General features: G+C 38.6%; 1 protein-coding gene across 1 annotated transcript in view; it reads right to left on the reverse strand.

The window, feature by feature from the left end:
• Window positions 1–13,752: 13,752 nt before the first annotated feature.
• The window catches only part of LOC139644141 (M1-specific T cell receptor beta chain-like), a 38,020-nt gene continuing 29,502 nt past the window's right edge, over window positions 13,753–22,270 (reverse strand). The window contains exons 4-8 of the mRNA XM_071519520.1: window positions 17,345–17,385; window positions 14,957–15,316; window positions 14,689–14,712; window positions 14,354–14,460; window positions 13,753–14,116 (exon numbers count right to left, since the gene is read on the reverse strand). Of these exons, the coding sequence (XP_071375621.1) occupies window positions 14,090–14,116; window positions 14,354–14,460; window positions 14,689–14,712; window positions 14,957–15,316; window positions 17,345–17,385 (559 nt within the window). The 3' untranslated portion in view covers window positions 13,753–14,089. The remainder of the gene's footprint in view (window positions 14,117–14,353; window positions 14,461–14,688; window positions 14,713–14,956; window positions 15,317–17,344; window positions 17,386–22,270) is intronic.

A 22,270-nucleotide genomic window follows, 5' to 3' on the forward strand; every position in this document is an offset into this window, starting at 1 on the left:
CAGCTGTGCAGAGTTCACTGTGTGTGACTTTACGGCACAATAGTAAACAGTGCTGTGGGAGAGCTGGGGCTTGTTGATGATCAGAGACAGAGAGTTGTCTTTCCTTTTTCCCTCAAAGCATGGGACTTCTACTGTCACCGCCAGCGAACTCCCATAGGAAACCAGCAGCATCTGAAAGGAACTATGGGACATGCATTCAAACCAAGAAGGATCAAAGCAGGATCAAAGGCCATTTAACTGGCAAGTATGATAAATAAACAGGGATTTGTCTCGGTGGCATTGGTGCATAGATGTATTGACTTTTAGAGTTTCATGGTACGTTATGACAGATAATACAAAGACGATAGGAGCCTCATACAAAGGGACAAACTATGGACAGTAGACTAAGATCAAGCTGAAAAGTTACATTACAATCAATATGACAAGTTGGACATGGCTAGTTGGAATGCAAAGCATAGTTTTGTTTTCTTTGATCCTTATTTTTAATTCCTTCCATTCTGCTGATACCAGAACATCACAGACTTGGCGACGCCCGCATGGTCACAGAGGAGATTCACCGATCAGCCTGGATCCACCATCACTTCAGCAGGCTGCCGCAGCGCCAGTCCTGCCAAGGGTGCAATGCATGGAATAAATAAAATGCAGAATTATGCAAGAGTGACAGGTGTGCTAAAGCTGGAGTGACTTAAAAATGTTGTTAAATGATGAATAAATCATCAAAAACGCAGGTGGATTAATGAACATGTTTTATACAGTGAAGATGTCATCATATTGTTAGATTTACCCCAATGGAACAGAGAGAGGATCAGCAAAGCAAACATGAGGCTGTCAGCTGGTGGTTTCCCTGCAGAACTGTTCAACCTGTCAGAGATGAGGATGTTCTCATGACCGACGCCGAGGAATAACCATGAAGCAAAACGTTTGTGCTCAAACAATGGAAGCTGATGTGCTGCTGTACCTTAAATGGGTATAAGTCCGTAGGGATGAACAGGTGCAATAATAAAATATCTGTTTTTAATAAAGTGTTGTGGTTCAATCCTATGATGCATAAACAACATTCCCATCGCCTAAGTGCATATTACAGTATATTCATGCAATCATTATATTTGGCACACACACACACACACACACACACACACACACACAAATGCATGCACACAGCTGCAAAAGCATGAAAACAGTGCCATCTACTGTACAAAATTGTATCTGTGATGTTTTAAAGTTAGAAGATAATATTTCTGTATTTTTGCAGAGAAATCTAGGAATTCAAAATTGGATGAATATATAGAATTTAAAACCATTAATTCTTCTATATATTGTGAATGTGTCGTCTGGTTTCATGACCCAGAAACAAACCCTTTGAAATACCTTGTATTTGTACTTGTAACACCCGCCCCCCCCCCGCCGATTTTTCATAACAGAGTAAGTTTGTTCTATTTTTGCCTTATATATATATATAAGCTCTGTGCAGCTCAGGTAGCTCAGATCTGCTAATCAATCTTTCATTGTAAATTTTCATAGAATGGAAAACAGCTATTTTAAGAGTATAACACCAAAAAGCATTTATATACTGCAGATACCTCAATTTCACCAGCAGGGGGACACAAACTTTAACAAATGAAAGAATGGCAAGTTACACTCCCATAGACCCTCTTTTATCATTAAGAGTGCTGGTGAATCTGTTGACAGTGAGATCCATTGCTCACACAGCATACCAAGTTATGATCGTATTTTCTGGTACAAACAAGATGGAAGCAGAACTCTAAAGTTCCTGGGATTTCTCAATTTCAACTATTTAAACCCAGAGGAAGACGTGAAAGGAAAAATCAGCTTTGAAGGAGATGGCCGTAAATATTCAAACCTCACCATTTCTAATCTCACATTAACTGACAGCCAATACAGGCTGCTGAACACCTGCAGCCAAACTCTATCAGGCAACAACTGCTAAACCAAGACTTTGGTTTTATGTTTTTTACACAGTTTTGACCTCTGCTGAGGACATGTTTTAGGTTCAAGGTGCAAACAGTTTCAGGTCTCATCCTTGGATGAGCAGTTCACTCTTTCTGACATTGTTGACATTGTTCCAGACAAAGCACAACACTGTCACAACAATTTATATCTCTAACTATACTGACAGTTAAATATGAGGCTCTGGTTTCTTCTGTCCTCCAGCACATGAACATCATCATCATCAAACATGCAAACCTCTTCAGCCAGTCAGTGTTACTGATCTGGATTACATGTAATGTACATGGGGGTGATGTACAGTAGGGGGACCTCGAGTTCCACTAATACTCCCATCTACAGTTAGATTCAGGATCACACCACATCACAAAATGCAGTGACACTCCCACCAGTTGCAACATCAAATAGAAGAACACTATGACAGCTCTTTATATCTCTACTATCTAATTAACTAACTATACTGACAGTCATATATGAGACGGGCAGTTTCTGATTTCCAGAACATGGACATTATCATCATCAAACATGGCAACCTCAGCTTGTCAATATTATTGCTCTGGATTACAGGTTAAGTACAATAAGATCAACTCACTATATTACTGAAACCAAGCGGGGAAAAGTTGAAGTTGACCACTGTTTTGAAAAAAACAAACAAAAAAAACAATGTGCTTATAACAATTTTTTTCACCTCTGGTAATGTTATCAACAGGGATGTAACTGATGGGAGTGATTGATGTCACTGTCAATACAGAAGTCGACAGTGGTTTTAAACAAGCTCTATTACAGTATAATTATCTTAATGTATCACTGACTGAAATCAGGAAGGAAAATGTGTATGTTGACCCTGGTTTTAAACAAAACTTTGTTTACAATGAAGGTTTTCACCTTTTTGTAACGTTGTCAACAGACGTATAACTGACGAGAGTGATGTCAAAGAATAAAAATAGAAGCGGTCAGTGGTTTTAAACAAGCTCTAAGTGAGTTCAAATATTCACTACTGGTAATTTTTATTGTTATGCACACAGGTCTTATTGATGGGAATGATGTCACCCAGACCTCCATAGTGTGGAAAAACAAGGGTGATGATGCGACTATAGACTGCAATCAAACCAAGGGTGATCTCTATATCCATATGTACTGGTACAGACAACTTCCAGGAGAAGGAATTAAACAAATAGTGTACACAACATCCGCTGGCACAGGCCATGACTTTGGAAATTTCAGCAGAGAGAAATTCTCAGCCACCAAGCCTGACGCTGCCAGTGGGACTTTCACAGTGAAGAATTTGGCACCAGAAGATAAAGGCTTGTATTTCTGTGCTGTGAGTGAACACAGTGATACAGACTTACTGGATAGCTGAACAAAAACCCCAATGAACTGACAACTGTATGTGTGTATTATCTCACATACTGTAGGGGGACCTCGAGTTCCACTAATACTCCCATCTACAGTTAGATTCAGGATCACACCACATCACAAAATGCAGTGACACTCCCACCAGTTGTCATATCAAATAGAGCTAAAAGGTGACAATTCTTCATGTCTCTGTAGCTATACTGACAGTCATCTATGACACTGGCTGTCTCTGACTTCCAGAACATGGACATTATCATCATCAAACATGGCAACCTCATCTTGTCAGTATTACTGCTCTGGATTACAGGTAAATTACAATAAGATCAACTCACTGCGTCACAGTCTGCAACCAAGGGGAGAAAAGTGTTTTTGAAACAAAAGTATACACACTGTACACAGATTTTTTCACCTTTGGTTACATTATCAACCTTATTGATGGAAGGAAAAACAGCAGAAGTTGACAGTGGTTTTAAACAATGGTCTATGAAAGTTAAAATTTGAAAAGTTCAAATGTTCACTATTCGTAACCTTTATTGTTATGCACACAGGTCTTATTGATGGGAGTGATGTCACCCAGACCCCCATAGTGTGGAAAAACAAGGGTGACAATGCGACTATAGACTGCAGCCACACTAAGGGCATTAGCTACCCCCAGATGTACTGGTTCAGACAACTTCCAGGAGAAGGAATGAAACAAATAGTGTACACAACATCCACTGGCACAGGCCATGACTTTGGAAATTTCAGCAGAGAGAAATTCTCAGCCACCAAGCCTGATGCTGCCAGTGGGACTTTCACAGTGAAGAATTTGGTACCAGAAGATAAAGGCTTGTATTTCTGTGCTGTGAGTGAACACAGTGATACAGACTTACTGGATAGCTGAACAAAAACCTCAATGCACTGAAGGAACAACTGTTGCCAACTGTATGTGTGTATTATCTCATGTACTGTAGGGGGACCTCGAGTTCCACTAATACTTCCATCTATAGTTAGATTCAGGATCACACCACATCACAAAATGCAGTGACACTCCCACCAGTTGTCATATCAAATAGAGCTAAAAGGTGACAATTCTTCATGTCTCTGTAGCTATACTGACAGTCATCTATGACACTGGCTGTCTCTGACTTCCAGAACATGGACATTATCATCATCAAACATGGCAACCTCATCTTGTCAGTATTACTGCTCTGGATTACAGGTAAATTACAATAAGATCAACACACTGCATCACAGTCCGCAACCAAAGGGAGAAAAGTGTTTTTGAAACAAAAGTATACATACTGTACACAGATTTTTTCACCTTTGGTTACATTATCAACCTTATTGATGGAAGTGATATCCATGAAAAACAGCAAAAGTTGACAGTGGTTTTAAACAATGGTCTATTAAAGTTAAAATTTGAAAAGTTCAAATGTTCACTATTCATAACCTTTATTGTTATGCACACAGGTCTTATTGATGGGAGTGATGTCACCCAGAACCCCATAGTGTGGAAAAACAAGGGTGACAATGCGACAATAAACTGCAGCCACACTAAGGGCGCTCTCTTTTTCCAGATGTACTGGTACAGACAACTTCCAGGAGAAGGAATTAAACAAATAGTGTACACAACATCCGCTGGCACAGGCCATGACTTTGGAAATTTCAGCAGAGAGAAATTCTCAGCCACCAAGCCTGACGCTGCCAGTGGGACTTTCACAGTGAAGAATTTGGCACCAGAAGATAAAGGCTTGTATTTCTGTGCTGTCAGTCAGTCCCACAGTGCCACAGTTAACTTACAAAGCTGCACAAAAACCTCCGTACTGCAGAGGAATATGAGGTTCTGTCACTTCCTTTCCTGTTAATACTGACAGCTGCAGTTATTAGTCAACCTGCATCACAAGTGTGTTAACATGAACACCAATAAAGTGTTAATATTCAAAAAGTTGTCACACAAGATATACAGGATCGACCAATATTATTCATGATACAGAAGCAAGTGTGCACCATGTTCCATTTACTGTTTAATCATGTTCATATGGATATTTGAGAATCAAGTATAAAGTCGCATTTAAATGAGATGCTAACAGTGAAATGAGCTGGTATTGAGAGTATTGCGCACACAAACTTTGATGTGTGTATAACTGCACAGAGGATTCAACTGATAATGGGTTTTTGAAACTGATACATCAGTCTAACCCAAGATGACACCAGGTTACTGAATCATGTGACACTCCCACAAACTGCTGTACTGAATTTAAAATACCAGCTGCCATTGTAACACCTCCCATTATACAGACTGACAGCCATTTATGTGACTCTGGTCTCTCAATCCATTTTCCTGAGAACGCAATCATGATCAAACCTGATCTGATCAAGCTCTTTGCATCTCTACTCTGTATTATAGGTACTGTACATTTTGATGCTTAGTATTGAAGGAAGAAATCACAACAAAATTGGCAATGTTTCTGGACAGCTTGGAAAGCATTAAAATGAATTGATTTTTTTCATTCTGTATACACACACACTGGTGGTACTGTAACATTTGTTCAATTTATCCACACAGGTCTGATTGATGGGAGTGATGTCACCCAGATCCCCCTGCTGTGGAGGGAGAAGGGTGAATCTGCTACTATGGACTGCAATCACACTAAGGACAGTTCTTATTTCCAGATGTACTGGTACAGACAGCTGCCAGGGGAGGGAATGAAGCCAATAGTGTTCAGGACTCCAGACTCCCAACCTCAATATGAAAATGCCTTCAGTGAGGACAAATTTCCAGTCCAGAAGCCCAACGCTCAGACTGGATCTTTGACAGTGAAGAAGCTGCTGCTTGAGGACAGCGGAGTGTATTTTTGTGCTGTGAGTCAACACAGTGATACAGGAGACTTAGATAGCTGTACAAATACCTCACTGTTGGTATCACAGTGAATTACAGAGAGCAGTCTCTTTAATGCACTGTAGGGGGAACTCTAGACCAATTGTTATACTCATCTGGAGACTGTCAGTTACATAACAGGGTTGATGTATGATAAAGTTCACTACACTTTTTCCATTTTAAAGTTCCTTATTCCTTCCAGACTTCAATTTCTTAACTCTCTTAAATGTTGATTGGTGTTCAGTATTATGTGTACTGATAGTGGCTGGACAATATGACTATTCCAAGGCTGAGGAATATTCTTCACAGCATCAAATGTCACAATACAGGAAATGACTAAACTATGATGACTACATAAAATGTGAAGCCATATGCACTTATTCTCACTGAACATGTTCCCTGACGTTTTCAGTGGAATGGAATGAAGTTGGAATTTTTTACAATTCCATTCCTTTTTAATTTGTGTAAAATTCCAATTCTATCCTTTTTTTTTTACTCCAAACCTAGTCCTTTTTAATTCATGTAAAATTCCAATTATGTTACTTTTTAATTTATGTACAATTCCAAATTTATTTCTTTTGTAAACTAGAAATTTTGTCAAATTCACTTTCCCTACTATGTCAGACTTTCCAGAACTGTGTAGAAACCCTGTTTGATGGTTACAATTAGCTCAAATTTACAAAAGACAATACTGTATGCCATGACCCAACTGTAACTGCCTTGTTCTTGAATATACAACAAATGATATCTATAAACCACCGTCACCTCTTTGTATACTGCATAATATACAGACCGAAAAAGAAATCACATTGTTGACTACGAACATCTGTTAATAACTGCAAATTCTCACAGGGTATCTGTTAAGTGACAAGTAACACAAGTGTGTGTTGCCCCAAACTAATGACACACCTTTTCAAAGAGAGTACCGGCACGTGACAGGATGGATGATGTGACGCTCCCATCAGCTGCTGTGTTGAATGTCTCACTATGACACTGATCTGTTTATTCAGTGGCTCAAAATGGTCTCACCTCTCATCATCTGCACTGTTTCTCTGCTCTGTGCTGCAGGTATTATACTGCTGACATTTTTACTGTTTATCTCAACGGATTTAAGTTATTGTTTGTTTGCCCATAAAGCACTTGTAACTAGTTATAAGTAAGTAAATGCTATACAAATGAAGTACAAATTATGTGCAAATTATGTTTATTCTTAGTAGTAATTGTAGTAGTAGTAGTATTTATCATAGACTATTCATCATAGATAAAAGAAGCTCAACTATTTTATTAAGTATTACTTTCAAATTCTTATTTAGTTACAAAAGGGAGCAGTTTAAAGGGAAATGTATGACTTCAGCTATTTACTTTGCCTAATCCTAATGGTTTATGGTTTGGTTACAGGTATTGTTACGAGTAAAGAAATCCACCAGACCTCAAGGTTACTGTTAGAGAGGTCTGGTGTCAGTCAGTCTGCTCAGATGGACTGCAGTTGTGACCTGGGCGGCACATACCTCCAAATGTCCAAATGAGAGTATGAAACTGATCGTCTTCACGGTGCCTTACAGCCCGCCTGACTTTGGAGATTTTAGCAAAGACAAATACTCAGCCAACAAGATTGAAGCCCAAAGTGGATCCTTCACAGTGAAAAATGTGGAACCAGGCGACAACAGAGTGTATTTCTGTGCTGTGAGCAAACACACAATGATACAGATACTTAGAGCTGCACAAAAACCACGAGCCCAAGACTCAGACTAGCATACTGCCTGATTTTATCATAACACAAGGGAATGTAGATCTTACTGGATCATGCAGCTTAAGTTACTGTATTTAAGTTCATTGCAGATCTCACTCAGTCGTTCATTCATAGATTAATTCATTGATTCATTGATTCATTGATTCAGTCAGTCAGTCAGTCAGTCAGTCAGTCAGTCATATTCATGGTCACAGGGGGCTGGAGCCTATCCCAGCATGCACTGGGCAGCAGGCAGGGAGACACCCTGGACAGTTCGCTAGTTCATCAGTTTGTCATATAGATAATACAAATAATACACTTTATTTATATAGCATTTTTCAACACAGAAGTACAAAGTGCTTTACAGAATCATTAAAAAAGAAGAACAAAAGATAGCAGAATTAGCATAAAAATTTGACACAAAAAGCAGTTAACAACCTGAATAAAAATGAAAGATAATGATAGAAGAGAGAGGAAGAAAGACCTCTAGGATCAAGAATAAAAGAGATGATACATAGCTTGTAAAACAATAAATAAAGCATAAAATCAGAGAGTAAGGAAATTATGAAAGGAGTGATTTAAAAGATAGTTTCTTGGGTCAGACGTTTCAAAGCCTTTGACAGCAACAACATTTGTGGATTTTAAAAGCACTTAATTTCCCATATTAGATATAAGGAAGATATTTCTTTGCATATTCACTTCCATGTACACATTACACCAGAGAGGACAGAGTGCAGGAGCAGCCAGAAGTCTGTTTGCAAACGTCACAGTTTCTGTCTCCTCCCCTCTCAGTTCATCCCACAACATCTGTTCAGTCTGTCTGTCAAAGCAGAGACAGAGACAGAGAGAAAGATAAAGTCATCATGATCAGAAAACTCAACTGCATCACTCTGCTAATTCTCTGGCTCACCTGTGGGTTTGAATGCAAACAACAAACCTTTGCTAAAAGTTTCATTTTTCACAACCATTTCTGTTTTCTTAATGTTTTTTCTCTTTTTAAACGCAGGTCATTCACTGAGCAACAAAGTCCTTCAGGTTCCTTCCTCAATCTTGGGAAATCCTCAAGATTCAGCAAAAATCAACTGCAGCCACTCAATCAGTTCATACAATGTGATACTGTGGTACCAGCGGCTGATGAATGACTCTAACCTTAAACTCATTGGATATACTTTGAATAAGAACCCAACCATTGAGGATCAATTTCAAAATAATTTCACTGTGAGTGGAGATGGCTCAAAGGAAGCGTACCTTCATATTCTAAAACTAAGACAGCCAGAAGACAGCGGCATGTATTACTGTGCAGCTAGTAGGCACAGTGACTCAATTACCTTCTTTCCTCTACAAAAACCCTTTGCTGATAATCAACCACATACATTTTCACTGAAGAAGAGCACACCTGCATCTAACCATAGCCAGAATCAGTATTGAAACCTGTCTCTTCCTGTTCTAACCAACACAGCAGGATACTGTATATATCCACTAATCAAAGTTGTGACGTCCACATTGTCCGCCCCTCCTCTTCTCCATCCAGCCAGCTCTATTCAGTCTGCAGTCTTCATTATACTTTTGTTTTCATCTCTACAAGGATCATGATCAGACTTCTCCTACATTTAGCAGCTCTGCCCCTCTGTCTGACAGGTAATATTACATTCATTAATGAGAAATGCTGTAATAAATCCTAAATATCTTCAGTAACCTACAGTATCCGCTCATTTTTTGTCTTGACTAAAGCTGTATGTTTCAAATGTGTTTCTACAGATTCATCAACAAACAGCATTCATCAGACTCCCACTGCCATGATAAAAGATCCTGGAGACAAACTCCTGATTAACTGCAGCCACTCTAACACTAATTTTTATATGATCCAATGGTACAAACAGTCTATGGGGAGCAGTGATATGACACTCATTGGGTATGTACGATACGATGCTCGCAGCATTGAAGATCCATTCAAAGAGATGTATAATGTTAGCGGGGATGGGAGAAGTCAGTCATCTCTTCATATTCCAAAGCTGAGTGGAGCCAAGGACAGTGTGGTGTATTTCTGTGCTGCCAGTGAAGCACAGTGCTGCACAAAGCCTCTGTCTTCAACAAAAACCCTCTGTGATCCACCAGGAACTAAATCACAATCATTCACCTGCTGACAACCACATGAAGAGCAGAGAAACACTGTGAACGTCTGATATCACACAGCTGGCTCACAGTGACATAACTGCTTTTGATGCAACACTTCTATCATCCACTAGGGTGTAGTGTCTCCACACAACTTCTCTGATGCTGTGTGATTGTTATTTTTTGCTGAGCTGTATCTGCGCACATAGTACATAAATTAAGAGTCAATTGTCTTGATCCTCAGTCCAAAGCACTGAGAAGAATGTGAACATGAAATGACATTATCAAATCCACAGTACTGCTATGCATAAATAACGTATGTCTCAAATAATCAGTCATATGAAAGTATGAATGCCTATTTTATATAAATACTACCAAGCAGGGTCAAAGTTCAAAGTCAATGTGAGCATCACCATATATAAAAAGCAAAATAAATAGTAATTAATATATTAATTATTATATTACATATGTAAATGTTTCATAGGGATAGACAACAATACTTTATTAAAAGCTGACCTTTTATTACTGTGCCTGTTTATCCCTATGGACCTACTACCCATTTAAGGTCCTGGGAAATGAGGGAATGGGTAAATAACATTCTCAGTTTATCCATTCCTTGTGAAATGACTCTATTTGCTGTGCTGTTTGAACCACTATTCTTTTTTATGGATATCATGACAATTCACTGATACAAGATTGTACTTGTAGCTGATTCTGTGGGACAGGTAATGAGCTCCTACCTCAGATTTTTGCTTTTTATTTTCACTTTGTATTGTTTTTTGTAATTACTTGGTAATAAGAATAATATTTTGATAAAACCTGTGGTGGCTTGAATTATTTGAACCCTAAACACAACATGCCATTCCTGTTTTCACCACAAGGGGTCGCACAACAACCCACAGGTCCAGAAGATGCAGTATCCGAGTGTGTTTAAGAGTTTTATGAGCCTGACTTCACCTACAATCTTTCACTCAGCTGCTTCAAACCGACCATGTTGCTACACTTTCCTCTTTGTGTCTGGTTGCTGAAGTGTTTTAATCTGCTATTGAAACAAATCTCTCACATCTCCTACTTCATACTTTACATTCCTACATTCATTCCATTCATCTCTTCTTACATTTCAACAGTGAAGATTCAAATCTACCAATCATTTTCCATGTAGGCACAGAGGGCAACATCCAGGTTGAGTAGAAACCTTCCAGCCTGGTTCTTCAACCTGGTTCAGCATGAGAATCGACTGCTCTTCCTCAGGAATCAGCAGCTCTTCTCTGTTCTGGTACCGCTGGACCGCCTCAGGTGGTTTCAGTCTGGCTCTTGCCTCTCTTAGCTCCGTCCAGTTCGGATGGTTTCAGTGCCAGCAGCACTGACAGTGTGAGTTTTGTCCTGGAGTCTGCTGCTTTGGCTCGGCCTCAGCCTGCTGTATGGTGTTGTGTAGGCAAGCAGCACAGTATAGCATGTCAGCCTGGATCCTATACAAAAACCACATGCCATCATTCATAAGGGAGCCTTTATCTCAGATCACATGTTGCTAGTTTAAGGGTTCACAGAGTTTACATCACAAAATATGGTTTATGAACAAGCATGGTGTGTTATTTTGTAATGCACTTAATACAGTTCTGTTATAAGCAGTGATATTGTAATATTATTCATATTCAGGGGTGTTTTTGCCTTTATTAGAAGGTTTCAAGCTAAATTATGATGATGTACTCCTGTGTGGCTTCAATATTGCATGACACTGACACTGCCTTGGTTGGGGAATTGAAGAATAACCACTTCAGAAGTCTGTTGGTTGATACAAAAGCTTTATTAAAGCAACTGCAGGGAGAGAAGTGCAGGGGTTTGACACTGAAGCTGCTCCAACAACTCAGGCAGCAGCTTATATAGTCATGTAAAGGTCCAGCTCAGCATCAGTAGATAGAATGATCTTCAGCACAGATGTCAGACTCCTCTAGTTTCAGTTACTGTCTCTCAGGCGAGGCTTTGTTTCCTGCAACAACAAACATGTTTTTCAAGGCGACAACAGGAGAAAGTAGAAGATGTTCTTCCTCAGTTTGATTCCCACTGGAGCGTCACATGATAGAAATGAGCTTTGGCACTTTGACAAGAGACACTTTGGACAAAAACATCCACCATATGGCTGCTATGTTTCAAAGACAGACACATGCTGCTGCACAAGCTTGGCATGAAGATAATTGAAGGCAGAAACTACAAAACTATTAACAATTTGAAGTAATTGACTTTAATGTAAACACCCTCACGCACTCTTTTATTATAAATGGATTGTAGTTAGCAGTCTTTAGTTTGCCTGATAATGTGTTGATTTGTGTGATTGCAACATAATTCAAGTTTTACATCTGTCTCATGTTTGACCCTAAAAGACTGAAATGCAAATTTCTGCACCAGATCATAATAAACAGCTGTTGTGTGTGATACAACACACACACACACACACACACACACACACACACACACACACACACACATACTTTAGCTTCAGTTGACATAGATATAAATGGAGCATTCTTCCTGATCCAAAGCTATCTCAGCTGTTTATACAGAGATGTGAGGTGTGTGTGTGTGTGTGTGTGTGTGTGTGTGTGTGTGTGTGTGTGTGTGTGTGTGTGAGGGGGTTGTTGCAGGTGTCCTTTGCGAGGCGCAGGTTGTGGTAAAGTGGAAGTTTGCACCTCTGTCATTTCTCAGCACTGAGAACGATCTGCAGCCTGCAGCTCTGCGACCACATCCTCTTCTCTGCTGTCGCTCTCAACTCCCTGCAGGTTTCAAGCCCCAGTTTCTTCCTTTCCACCAACACACTCAACCTTCTTCTGTACACAGATGAGAACATTGGTTTCCTGTTGATATGGGCTGGAGCAGACTCACACTTGTACATTTACTTTTCTCCTAAATGTCAATCAACACAAGCAAAGCATCTCAACTGAATTCTTAAAGGAAAATTCCTTTTTTCACAAAGAATATGTAAAATGTAATAGAGAAATGAATCCGCTCTCATTAGTGCAGAAGCTAGATATGACTCAAATAGTATACTCACTTTAGTAAGTTCAAATGAATCATATAAGCAGATTTAACTTGTCAAGTAAATGTCAACAGACTTTAGTCATCTCTCAGTCTTTCTTAGTGGAAAATGTAGTCATGACCCAAATGAAGCCACTTGCAGAGCTTTGCTGAGCAGAAGCTTAGTGCAGCAAATGGAAACTTTAGAACAAACGTGGGCCAGAAATGGAGGATTTCTCAGAAATCAGACAGATAAGCAAGCTGCTAAAAATACCTCACACTGACTCTGGAACAAGTGATGTTCAGTGCAGGAAGGGATGTGAGAGCGGTGAGGGAGATGCTGTCTTAATTTGTAATGTAATCAGTCTCAAAAATAGAAGCACCCCTTGGTAAATATTACTAAGCTAACTACTGTTTATGAAAGATGCAAAGATTAATGCATGCACTTTTGGTTTAGATATGTAAATAACATTTTACTGCCTGTGCAGACACACTAGGCCATGAAAATGATTTATAGGAGAGACTACCAAATTATTATCTGTTTGAAGAAAGTGATTTTCACATCATCTATAACAACCTTTTCAAAGATGTAATTATATTTACAATTGACCTAACCTGTTGAAAGTGTGAGAAACTCATAATCCATAAGTCATTCTGATTTCTGGCAAACACAATCTTTGTCACTTAGGTCAAACTTTAAAAGAAAAATAAAATCACGTGGTTCACAAAGTCCTCTTTTATTGAATAGAAGATTAAGCATAAAGAAGTTCACAACTGCACACAGACAGACAGCATTATAAAGTTTACATAAAAACTGAGCAACAAACTATTCAAATACTTTGCTTGAGAAGTCAGTGATAGTGCTAACATTAAGGATATGGGTAGAACAGTTCCTCTTATGTATGCAGAATTGATTGATTGATATTCATTTCAAAAGAGATATTATTGAGTCTAAATGCGCTGCAAGATACAATACAATGTAAGTAGAAGTACTATGCTTTTAGATTTTATTTACAGAGACAAAGAGAAGCTCGTCTGTTGCGGCCGCAGCTCAGCTGTCAGTTGCTCTGCTTTCCAGATGAAGCCTGTGCAGCAGACAGAGAAGGAAACAAGTTCAGAGATTTATTATAAAGTAAAACCTGTTTATTACAAATAACAATACAGATACAATACTTCACTTCACTTCACTTCATCTCACTTAGTAGTCTGTTTTGTCATGAGCTCTTTTACTGCTTTCCCAATCACAAATTTCATATATAACATATATACATAAGACAAAGTCACAGGTACATGGTTCATGCTGGAGATCATGTTGGACAAACCTGAAGCTTCCACACCAAAACCAAGACGAAGACTCCATACAAGCTGCTCTTGGCGATGAAAACACCGTAGGACAGTTTGGCAGTCTGCGTGATCTTCAGATATTTCTCTGCAGAAAATTGAAACGTTCAAATGAGTGACATGATTCAAAGAGGAAATAAGCAGAGGCAACTTTGCAGAGACAATCTATGTGTGCAACAAAACATTTGATGGATGCTTATATCCTTATGCACACTACCATGACTGCATCTATATTTTTTTAGCTAGGAAACTATAGGGTTTTAATGTAACAGTGTTGATGCCTTGATCTATGTTAGACCACAAACAGCATATTTACCTCTTGTCATGCCCTCTCCTTGACCTGACAGAAGAATAAAATGGATTAGACAAGTGCAGATAGGTTTAGATTGGTGATTGCATTATTTTCCCATGATGATGAAGTTCAAGTCCTTTCTGAGTTTCAGATAGGCATACCTGAATCAGTTAAGAAGAAATTAACAGGTGGTTCTAATTTTAATTTGACCTGAAGGAGATCCATCATGGATACAATGCAATAAAGAGTTAAATCATATGTCAGTGTGCAGGTTCTACTTTTTAACTCATACCTAATTCAGTGCCATAAACTGAATCAGAGTGGTCGATGGTATCATTCCCATTGAAGAAGCTGACAATGCAGGTGAATTTCATGCCGGGTGTGTGCCACGTTCTGGCCGGGACCCTCAGCCTGCTGGTGATGCTGTACTTTTCCCCGTCCCTCAAGGCAGCGTTGTCGGTGGCCACGCCATCAGTGACATTCTCCGCCTCGATCTTCCAGAACACACTCACATGGTCTGGGTAGAAACCAGAGGCCACACACACTAAGGTCCTCTTGTTTTTCTTGCCTGTCTTGTCTTTCTTGTCTTTACAGTCCTTTAACGAAGGTTGAAGTATTTTCACTGTTGGTGGGGTGACATCAATGTTTGGCTCTGCATAGACAAACAACATAAATCATTAAATTATTGTCATTGTCAAAGTCCTGGAGATCTACAGTGGATCAACCTACAATCCTTCATTCTTACAAACATTTAGACTTTTTAATAGCAGAATTTAGACATGAATGAACGCTAGACTTAATGGGGTACAGGATGAGAGAGGAAGACCTTTTAACACTAAACATAAATGCCACAAACCACATTATCATTTTATATGTTATCATTTCATTTCTTTAGATCATTTTCAGGTTTCTATGGAGTTTTTGCAGCGATCTTACCAAGAACTGTGAGCCTGGTTCCCTCTCCAAAACTAGCAGGATAAGAGCCGGAGCACACCACATACTCACATGCACAAAACTGACATCATTCTAGCAACGGCCTTACAAGAGCTGAACCAACAATTCACTTATTGTATTAGTGAACCATGATCATTTTCTCCACTAACCTGTAAATATACAGTACAATCACAACATCACCTCCTATACTTCCTATCCCTCCTATTCTGCTTACTTAAGCAATGTTATCAATCATGTATATTTTTAACGACAACTTCTGAATGCCATCATCATTATTCGAATGTCTTACCTATAACAGTGAGTCTGGTACCTGGACCAAACGTAGCCTGTTCGCCGAAGCACAGTGGGAAATCATGTCTACATTTATCTCATTAGATGGATTTTACTACAAACTTGCAGAACAGCACAAGATGGCCCCAGAAATCTAGACTAGAATATCTAAACTAAGACATTAAACTAGTTTTTCTACAGCCTTAAATATAGCTCTGAACAAATAACTTTTATATTATAAATAATTATTATTATCAAATTTCTCCAAACTATATTCTCAGTTCAGACAGACTCACAAGGCCAGCATTTATGTGTAAAATGTTCTTTTCTTACCTAACACAGTCAGTTTGGTGCCATTTCCAAAGTAAGCAGGTTCATAGTTGCTCACACTGACACATGGCTACAGAAAAAACTCTTCACCCTTTAAGCCCTGAAGCCTGTAAACTGTCTGACTTTTTGCTCTACTTTAGAGATTTACTAAGAAACTGGACTTCTGTACACATGCGCTGTTGAAGAATACAGAGTTTAGACCAAACAACATCACTACCTGACATTAGCCTGCTGAATTAAGGTCCATTTAAGAGAATGAAGTAAAGAAACTCAACTCTAACCTAGTTATCAAACCAACTACTTTACCATTATGCACTATGGAATATTACGTAGTATACAGTATTGTTTGAATGACATTATATTGTTTCTCCTTACCTAAGACTGTAAGCTTTGTTCCGTTCCCAAAGTAAGCCTCTGACTGGAAACTCACAGTCCTTTACAGAGCTGATAAGAACTTACTATGAGAGCAATAATCTGGGCGTTCAGCCAAATGTCTTATTGCTGGAGAACATTGACAACGCTTGTTATTAGTCTTGTACTGGAACAAACTAACTTCTGACATAACTTCTTTCACAGTTTAAAAACAGTATACTACGTTCACTACTGTCAATAAAATGTCTAAAAGCAGATTCTTAATATTCTCCATTGTCTTCTCTCACCTAAATCAGCTGTGAAACATACTCAGATTGTTGGTTGAAGATTTTCTTACCTAAAACAGTGAGTTTAGTTCCAGCTCCAAAGTAAGCCTCATTGAATGAACACAGAGTGTTTGGACTGTAACAAAAACTCTTCCTACTGCTTCTCTTACTGAGGCTCCAATTTGAAAAATGATTGTAAATTTGTCTCACTTTGAAGAGTAAACACTCCCAATGTGATCTACTGTAGTTTGCAATGGAGTCAAGTCAACCTGCACTGAAGTTAACCTTTTAAACATCCATATAGAGTATGTTATTATGGCTTAAGATATTTTAAGTGTTTTTATTTTCTTAAAGCAGTCAAGAATCATCATTTGAGGCAAAGTGTCAGTCAAGCCTTGAAGCATCTTTACTGTAGTCAACAAGAGATTAAATCTGTTTCAAGGCAATGATGAACAATATTTGAATGAACTTTATGTTTGATTTCTCACCTAAGACAGTTAACCTGGTTCCTCCACCGAAGTAAGCCTCTCTGCCATCGGCACAGTGAACCTGATCAGTGCTCAAATCAGCTCAAGCTGCTGCCTTTACTTTTCTCCTTTATTTTTGATTGATTTTAAATGGCCATTGATCACTTTCTTCTAAACCCCCAAACCAACATCTACTCATCTACTGTACTTCAGCTTGTTTGTACTAGTTAGATGCAAGACAAAATAGTTTCCATCAGCAACTGACCTGCTAGGCTCACATGTATTTTACTTCACTTACCGGTGGATTCATGAGAAGAAAATTAAATATCTTACTTACCAAGAACAGTCAATTTTGTGCCTTGGCCGAAGTAGGCTTCGTAATTGGCACAGTGCACAAGCTTAACATCAAAAAGCACTGAGCAGAACTACAACTATAAAGATCCAAATAAGTTTCTCACATTATCATTCCTATTCAAACACACTCCACTTTGAATAAACGGCACTTTTTACACTCATTCTTTCCTCATAAGCCTTCTCTTACCCAAAACAGTCAGTTTTGTTCCATTTCCAAAGTATGCTGGGTAGTTGTTGTCACAGTGCAGAAACACTAAGCATAAATCTCCTCTGTCATTCTTTAGGGTTAGGGTTAGAATTATCTTAAGACATTTTGCGTACAAATCCTTCTTTTTATAGTGAGGTTCTAAGGCAAGGTGGCAATTATCAAAATTTTATATTGAACTGAAATATTTACCTAAAACCGTCAGCTTGGTTCCATTGCCAAAGTAAGCAGGCTCATTGTAGCTCACAGTTTTCTCAGTTCAGCTCAATAGTTCATCTTTTTCATGAACGCAGATTCTTCCCTCATTGTCAGCCAAACATTTTCACTATTTCAAGTTTGTTGCAGTGAACTGAAATTGTGAGAGCTGTGACTTACCCAAAACAGTCAGTTTTGTTCCATTTCCAAAGTATGCTTCACCATTGTCACAGTGCAGAAACACTGAGCATGAATCTCCTCTGTCATTCTCTACCAGAATTATCTTAGGAAATTTTGCATTTTTTGTGAATCCTACTTTATAAACTGAGGTTCTAAGGCAATGTGGCATTTACCAAAATTCAATATTGAGCTGAAATATTTACCTAAAACCGTCAGCTTGGTTCCATTACCAAAGTAAGCAGGCTGAGTGTTGGTCACAGTGTTCTCAGTTCAACTCAATAGTTCATCTTTTTCATGAACGCAGATTCTTCCCTCATTGTCAGCAAAACATTTTCACTACTTCAAGTTTGTTTCAGTGAACATGAATTTTGAGAGCTGTGACTTACCTAAAACAGTGAGTTTTGTTCCATTTCCAAAGAAGGCCTGAGCTCCAGTGTCACACTGACTGCCTCCTCTACCAAAAAGTCACCAAACTTTCCATAATCAGCCTTCAGTAGCATGCTCAGACACAGTCTAATAATCCATAGGACAAAGAAGTTGTAAACATAAAGGATGGGCTTCATCATGTCCAAGCTGTGGGGTTTTTGTCAACATGAGTGAATCAAACATCCAAATGCAGCAGATATGAATTCAGCATTTAAAAAGATTTTATTCCAGCCAAATTTCCTCATTAAAGTTGATTTTACACTCCCAGAGTTGTGTGCCGTCCTGCATGGAGTCAGAATATTGATGTTTTCCTCTGCACCAAGTGTCCCAAGCTCCATGCAGCGCTCTACACTATGCATGTGAATGGGAGGAGGTTTTTGTACAGCGGCTCTATAGGATTGTATCACCGTGGCCCCCTGTCCCCACGGTGAAAAAGCATCACACAAAAACATGAATTCTCTCTGGTTCCCTCTTGTTTCCCACCCCCACCCAGCTTCTCCATATCTCAGCCTCCATCTCTCACTATCTGTGTGTGAGCGCAGCTGCACAGGCCGCACTTACTGACGTTTGAATGGGCTCCAACCTGACTGCTGCTATTTCTGTGACAGCTAAGAAAAGAAGCAAGAAGGAGGGAAGGAAAGGGAAACTTTTTGTTTGTGTTTTTTTGTAGCTGCAGAGAGGAAGTTACATCACTGCTGGTCACACCTCTTCATCCCACCCAGTTATCAGTGAACTGCAGATGAGACACAGACACAAACACATACTGAAAGATGTGATTGATTCTGTGTACGACCCGCCAAAATGGATCAATTTTTTTCTCATTTGAAGCAACAACAGTCATTCAAAGGTCACTGCATAAAATGTCCCTCTACATGGTCAAAAATGTAATTAAAACTATTCATGTAATAAATTCCACAACATCGCACTATTACATTAACTAGCCATTATGACATCATAAGAAGTGTAGCATATTTTTAACTGGTGATGTAATAACATTGACTAATGATGTGATAACTCACAAAAATAAGAAGAATGGAATAATAATAACAATAATAATAACAATACTATTATTACACTTATCAGGTAAAAATTTGCTACACCCCTTATGAAGTCATAATGTCAGGTTAATGTAATAATGTGATGTTATTACATTGTCTTGGAATTCTTACATAAACAGATTTTATTACATTTGTGACACATGTAAAGGGGTATTTTATTTAATTTTTGCCAAGTTATTTCATTATCTGTCAGTTATTACATTATCAGTTGCTAAAGGCATTAGGCAGTAATGTCCTTGTACAAAATATCTTCTTCTAACTTCATCACATGTAGGTTGAACCAAACTTTTCTTTAGCAGATTCAACTTTGTTTGTGTTTCTACCACAACCTGCTTATATCTAAACTGTGTTTTATTCTGTGTTATTCTCTGTAGGGAACTATTCCATTAAGTTTCAATATAACAACATATTACTGTCTTTCCTTTGAAGCATCAGGCCTTACTTTTGTGAAATTCGTTTTTTTTTTTTTTTTATTATAATAAAAATATTTTGTACTAACTGTTTTGACAGTAACACCAATGTCCTTATATTTAAACTGCAATATTTTATGTCCCTTCAATTTGCTGCTTAATGGAACTACTGCATGATGAAGCTTCATTATTTCACTGTGTTTCATTTGAAGCATTAGTTTTATATTAAAATACTAGGCATTGTGATTAGGCATTACTATCACTGTTGTGTTTTGTTACCCTACATTTACCCTGCAGAGGTAATTAATTTATATGTAAATGGCACCATATCCTGACCACTTTGTTCCTGTACAACTCTATTTATATTTTCATAATATGACTGCCTCACCACTGACATATTAGTCTTGTATTGAAAACGCACTCTGGATCATGTTTTTTTTAATTTTTAATTTAATTTAATTTTTTTTTATGTGTAATCCCACATGTGTCCTGTAGAGGTCAGTGTATGATAATCCCTTACATTTTTCCTTTCATCTGGGCAAACTGCTCACATAATTATAGTATCCAAGCACAAGAAAAGACTAAGAGCAGAGTGACACAGAGGTGTAGACAGGGTGATAATACTGTATGGGACAGACAGTCTTTACCATGTTAGCACCTGTGCACTTATCTAAACTGATCAGCTTTCTGCTGCTGCACAAACATCACTGAATTGACTGAGAAGCAGTTTTTGTTCCTCTGTGAATTAGTGGATGTTCACCATGCTCTTTACTGACTTTTGCCCAATTTCTTCGACACTTACAGTGAAATTTCCCCCTACAGCAAAAAGAACGGGGTTTTCAAACAGTTAATTTCTGAAGTGATTAAATCCATCATTCAATATATCTAAGATATAGAGAATCCAGTCTCTAAAAGTGTCATCAGTTTGTCAACAAATAACATAAGTTAACTACCTCTCTTTTAACACTAGAAAGGCCAATGGATTTTGGAGGTCTAAAGGAAGGGTGTAAATACAACAACATTTAACAACATTAGAAAGTGGGTCAAGTTAAGGGCATGGAAAGACATTTTGAAAGGTGTGATATTTCATTTCTAAAATTCAACAGCTGTGACTCGACTTTCTAGTGTTAAAATAAAGTTGTTGATGTGAATCATTTTAGAGACACTTTTGGTGGATTGTTGTGCATCCAAACTCTTCAAGAAGTTTATTGTGTGTGTGAACCTTTTTTTCAGAGAATACCAGACTATGTGCCAAAGAACTTATCAGCTGAAGGTAGAAAAATGAAAGAAGGAAAATAGAAGACGAGAACAGAAAGAAAGCAAAATGTCACATTTTTTGCTGTCATGTCATAGGCTACTCCAGTAAGCTAGCTAGCTAACTAGCAAAGTAGGAGGTGATGTTATTATTTTGATGCTATTTGTCCTCTTCTGTTTATTACTATTCCTCAGTGCCACCAAGTGGCTGTTTTTCCAAAGAAATGTGCTAATATCAGATCGCAACATCACTCATTGTAAGAGTTCATTGCTATTTCTGTGGTCAAGGAACTCAAGTGATGTTTCTGAACATGAACAACTCTCTCCTAGAGTTGAAACCAGAGAGCTAAAAGCAGTGATGGAGGATAGTTCAGATGTTAACCGTTGCCCTGCTTCACCCCTCTTCCCTCCTCCTGTCTTGTCTTCCTGCTGCTGGTTGGTGTTGTGGTTGTTGTTTAGCTGCTGAGGCGTCTGAGCCATTGTGCTCCAGCAGAGGCACAGTAATACACGGCCGAGTCTCCAGCCTCAACACCGTGTATCTTCAGAGAGGAGTGAAGCACCGCAGGCCGGGACATGGTGTGCTTGGATTTGTTGAAAGGAGCTTCGGTGTTCCACGCATCTTTACCAAGAGAATATGTTACCAGCTGTATTTTCTTATGGCTTCTTTGTCTATACCAATACATGTAGGAATACTGATCATCGTCTTGTTCACACTGCAGAGTTACAGACGTGTCTCCTTCATGGCTGATTACAAATAGAGGCTGGTGAATTTTCACACTGCAGGAGAAATCTGGAAAGTAGAAGACAAAAAGAAAAGTGAGAACTTGACTATAAAGAAATCAAGAAGCAAATCAGTAAAGTAAAA

Source organism: Centroberyx affinis, unplaced genomic scaffold (assembly GCF_046629955.1).
Source record: "Centroberyx affinis isolate AG114_WGS23_722 - 3 ecotype Tasmania unplaced genomic scaffold, CSIRO-AGI_Caff_v1 ptg000058l_1, whole genome shotgun sequence".
Taxonomy (NCBI): domain Eukaryota; kingdom Metazoa; phylum Chordata; class Actinopteri; order Beryciformes; family Berycidae; genus Centroberyx; species Centroberyx affinis.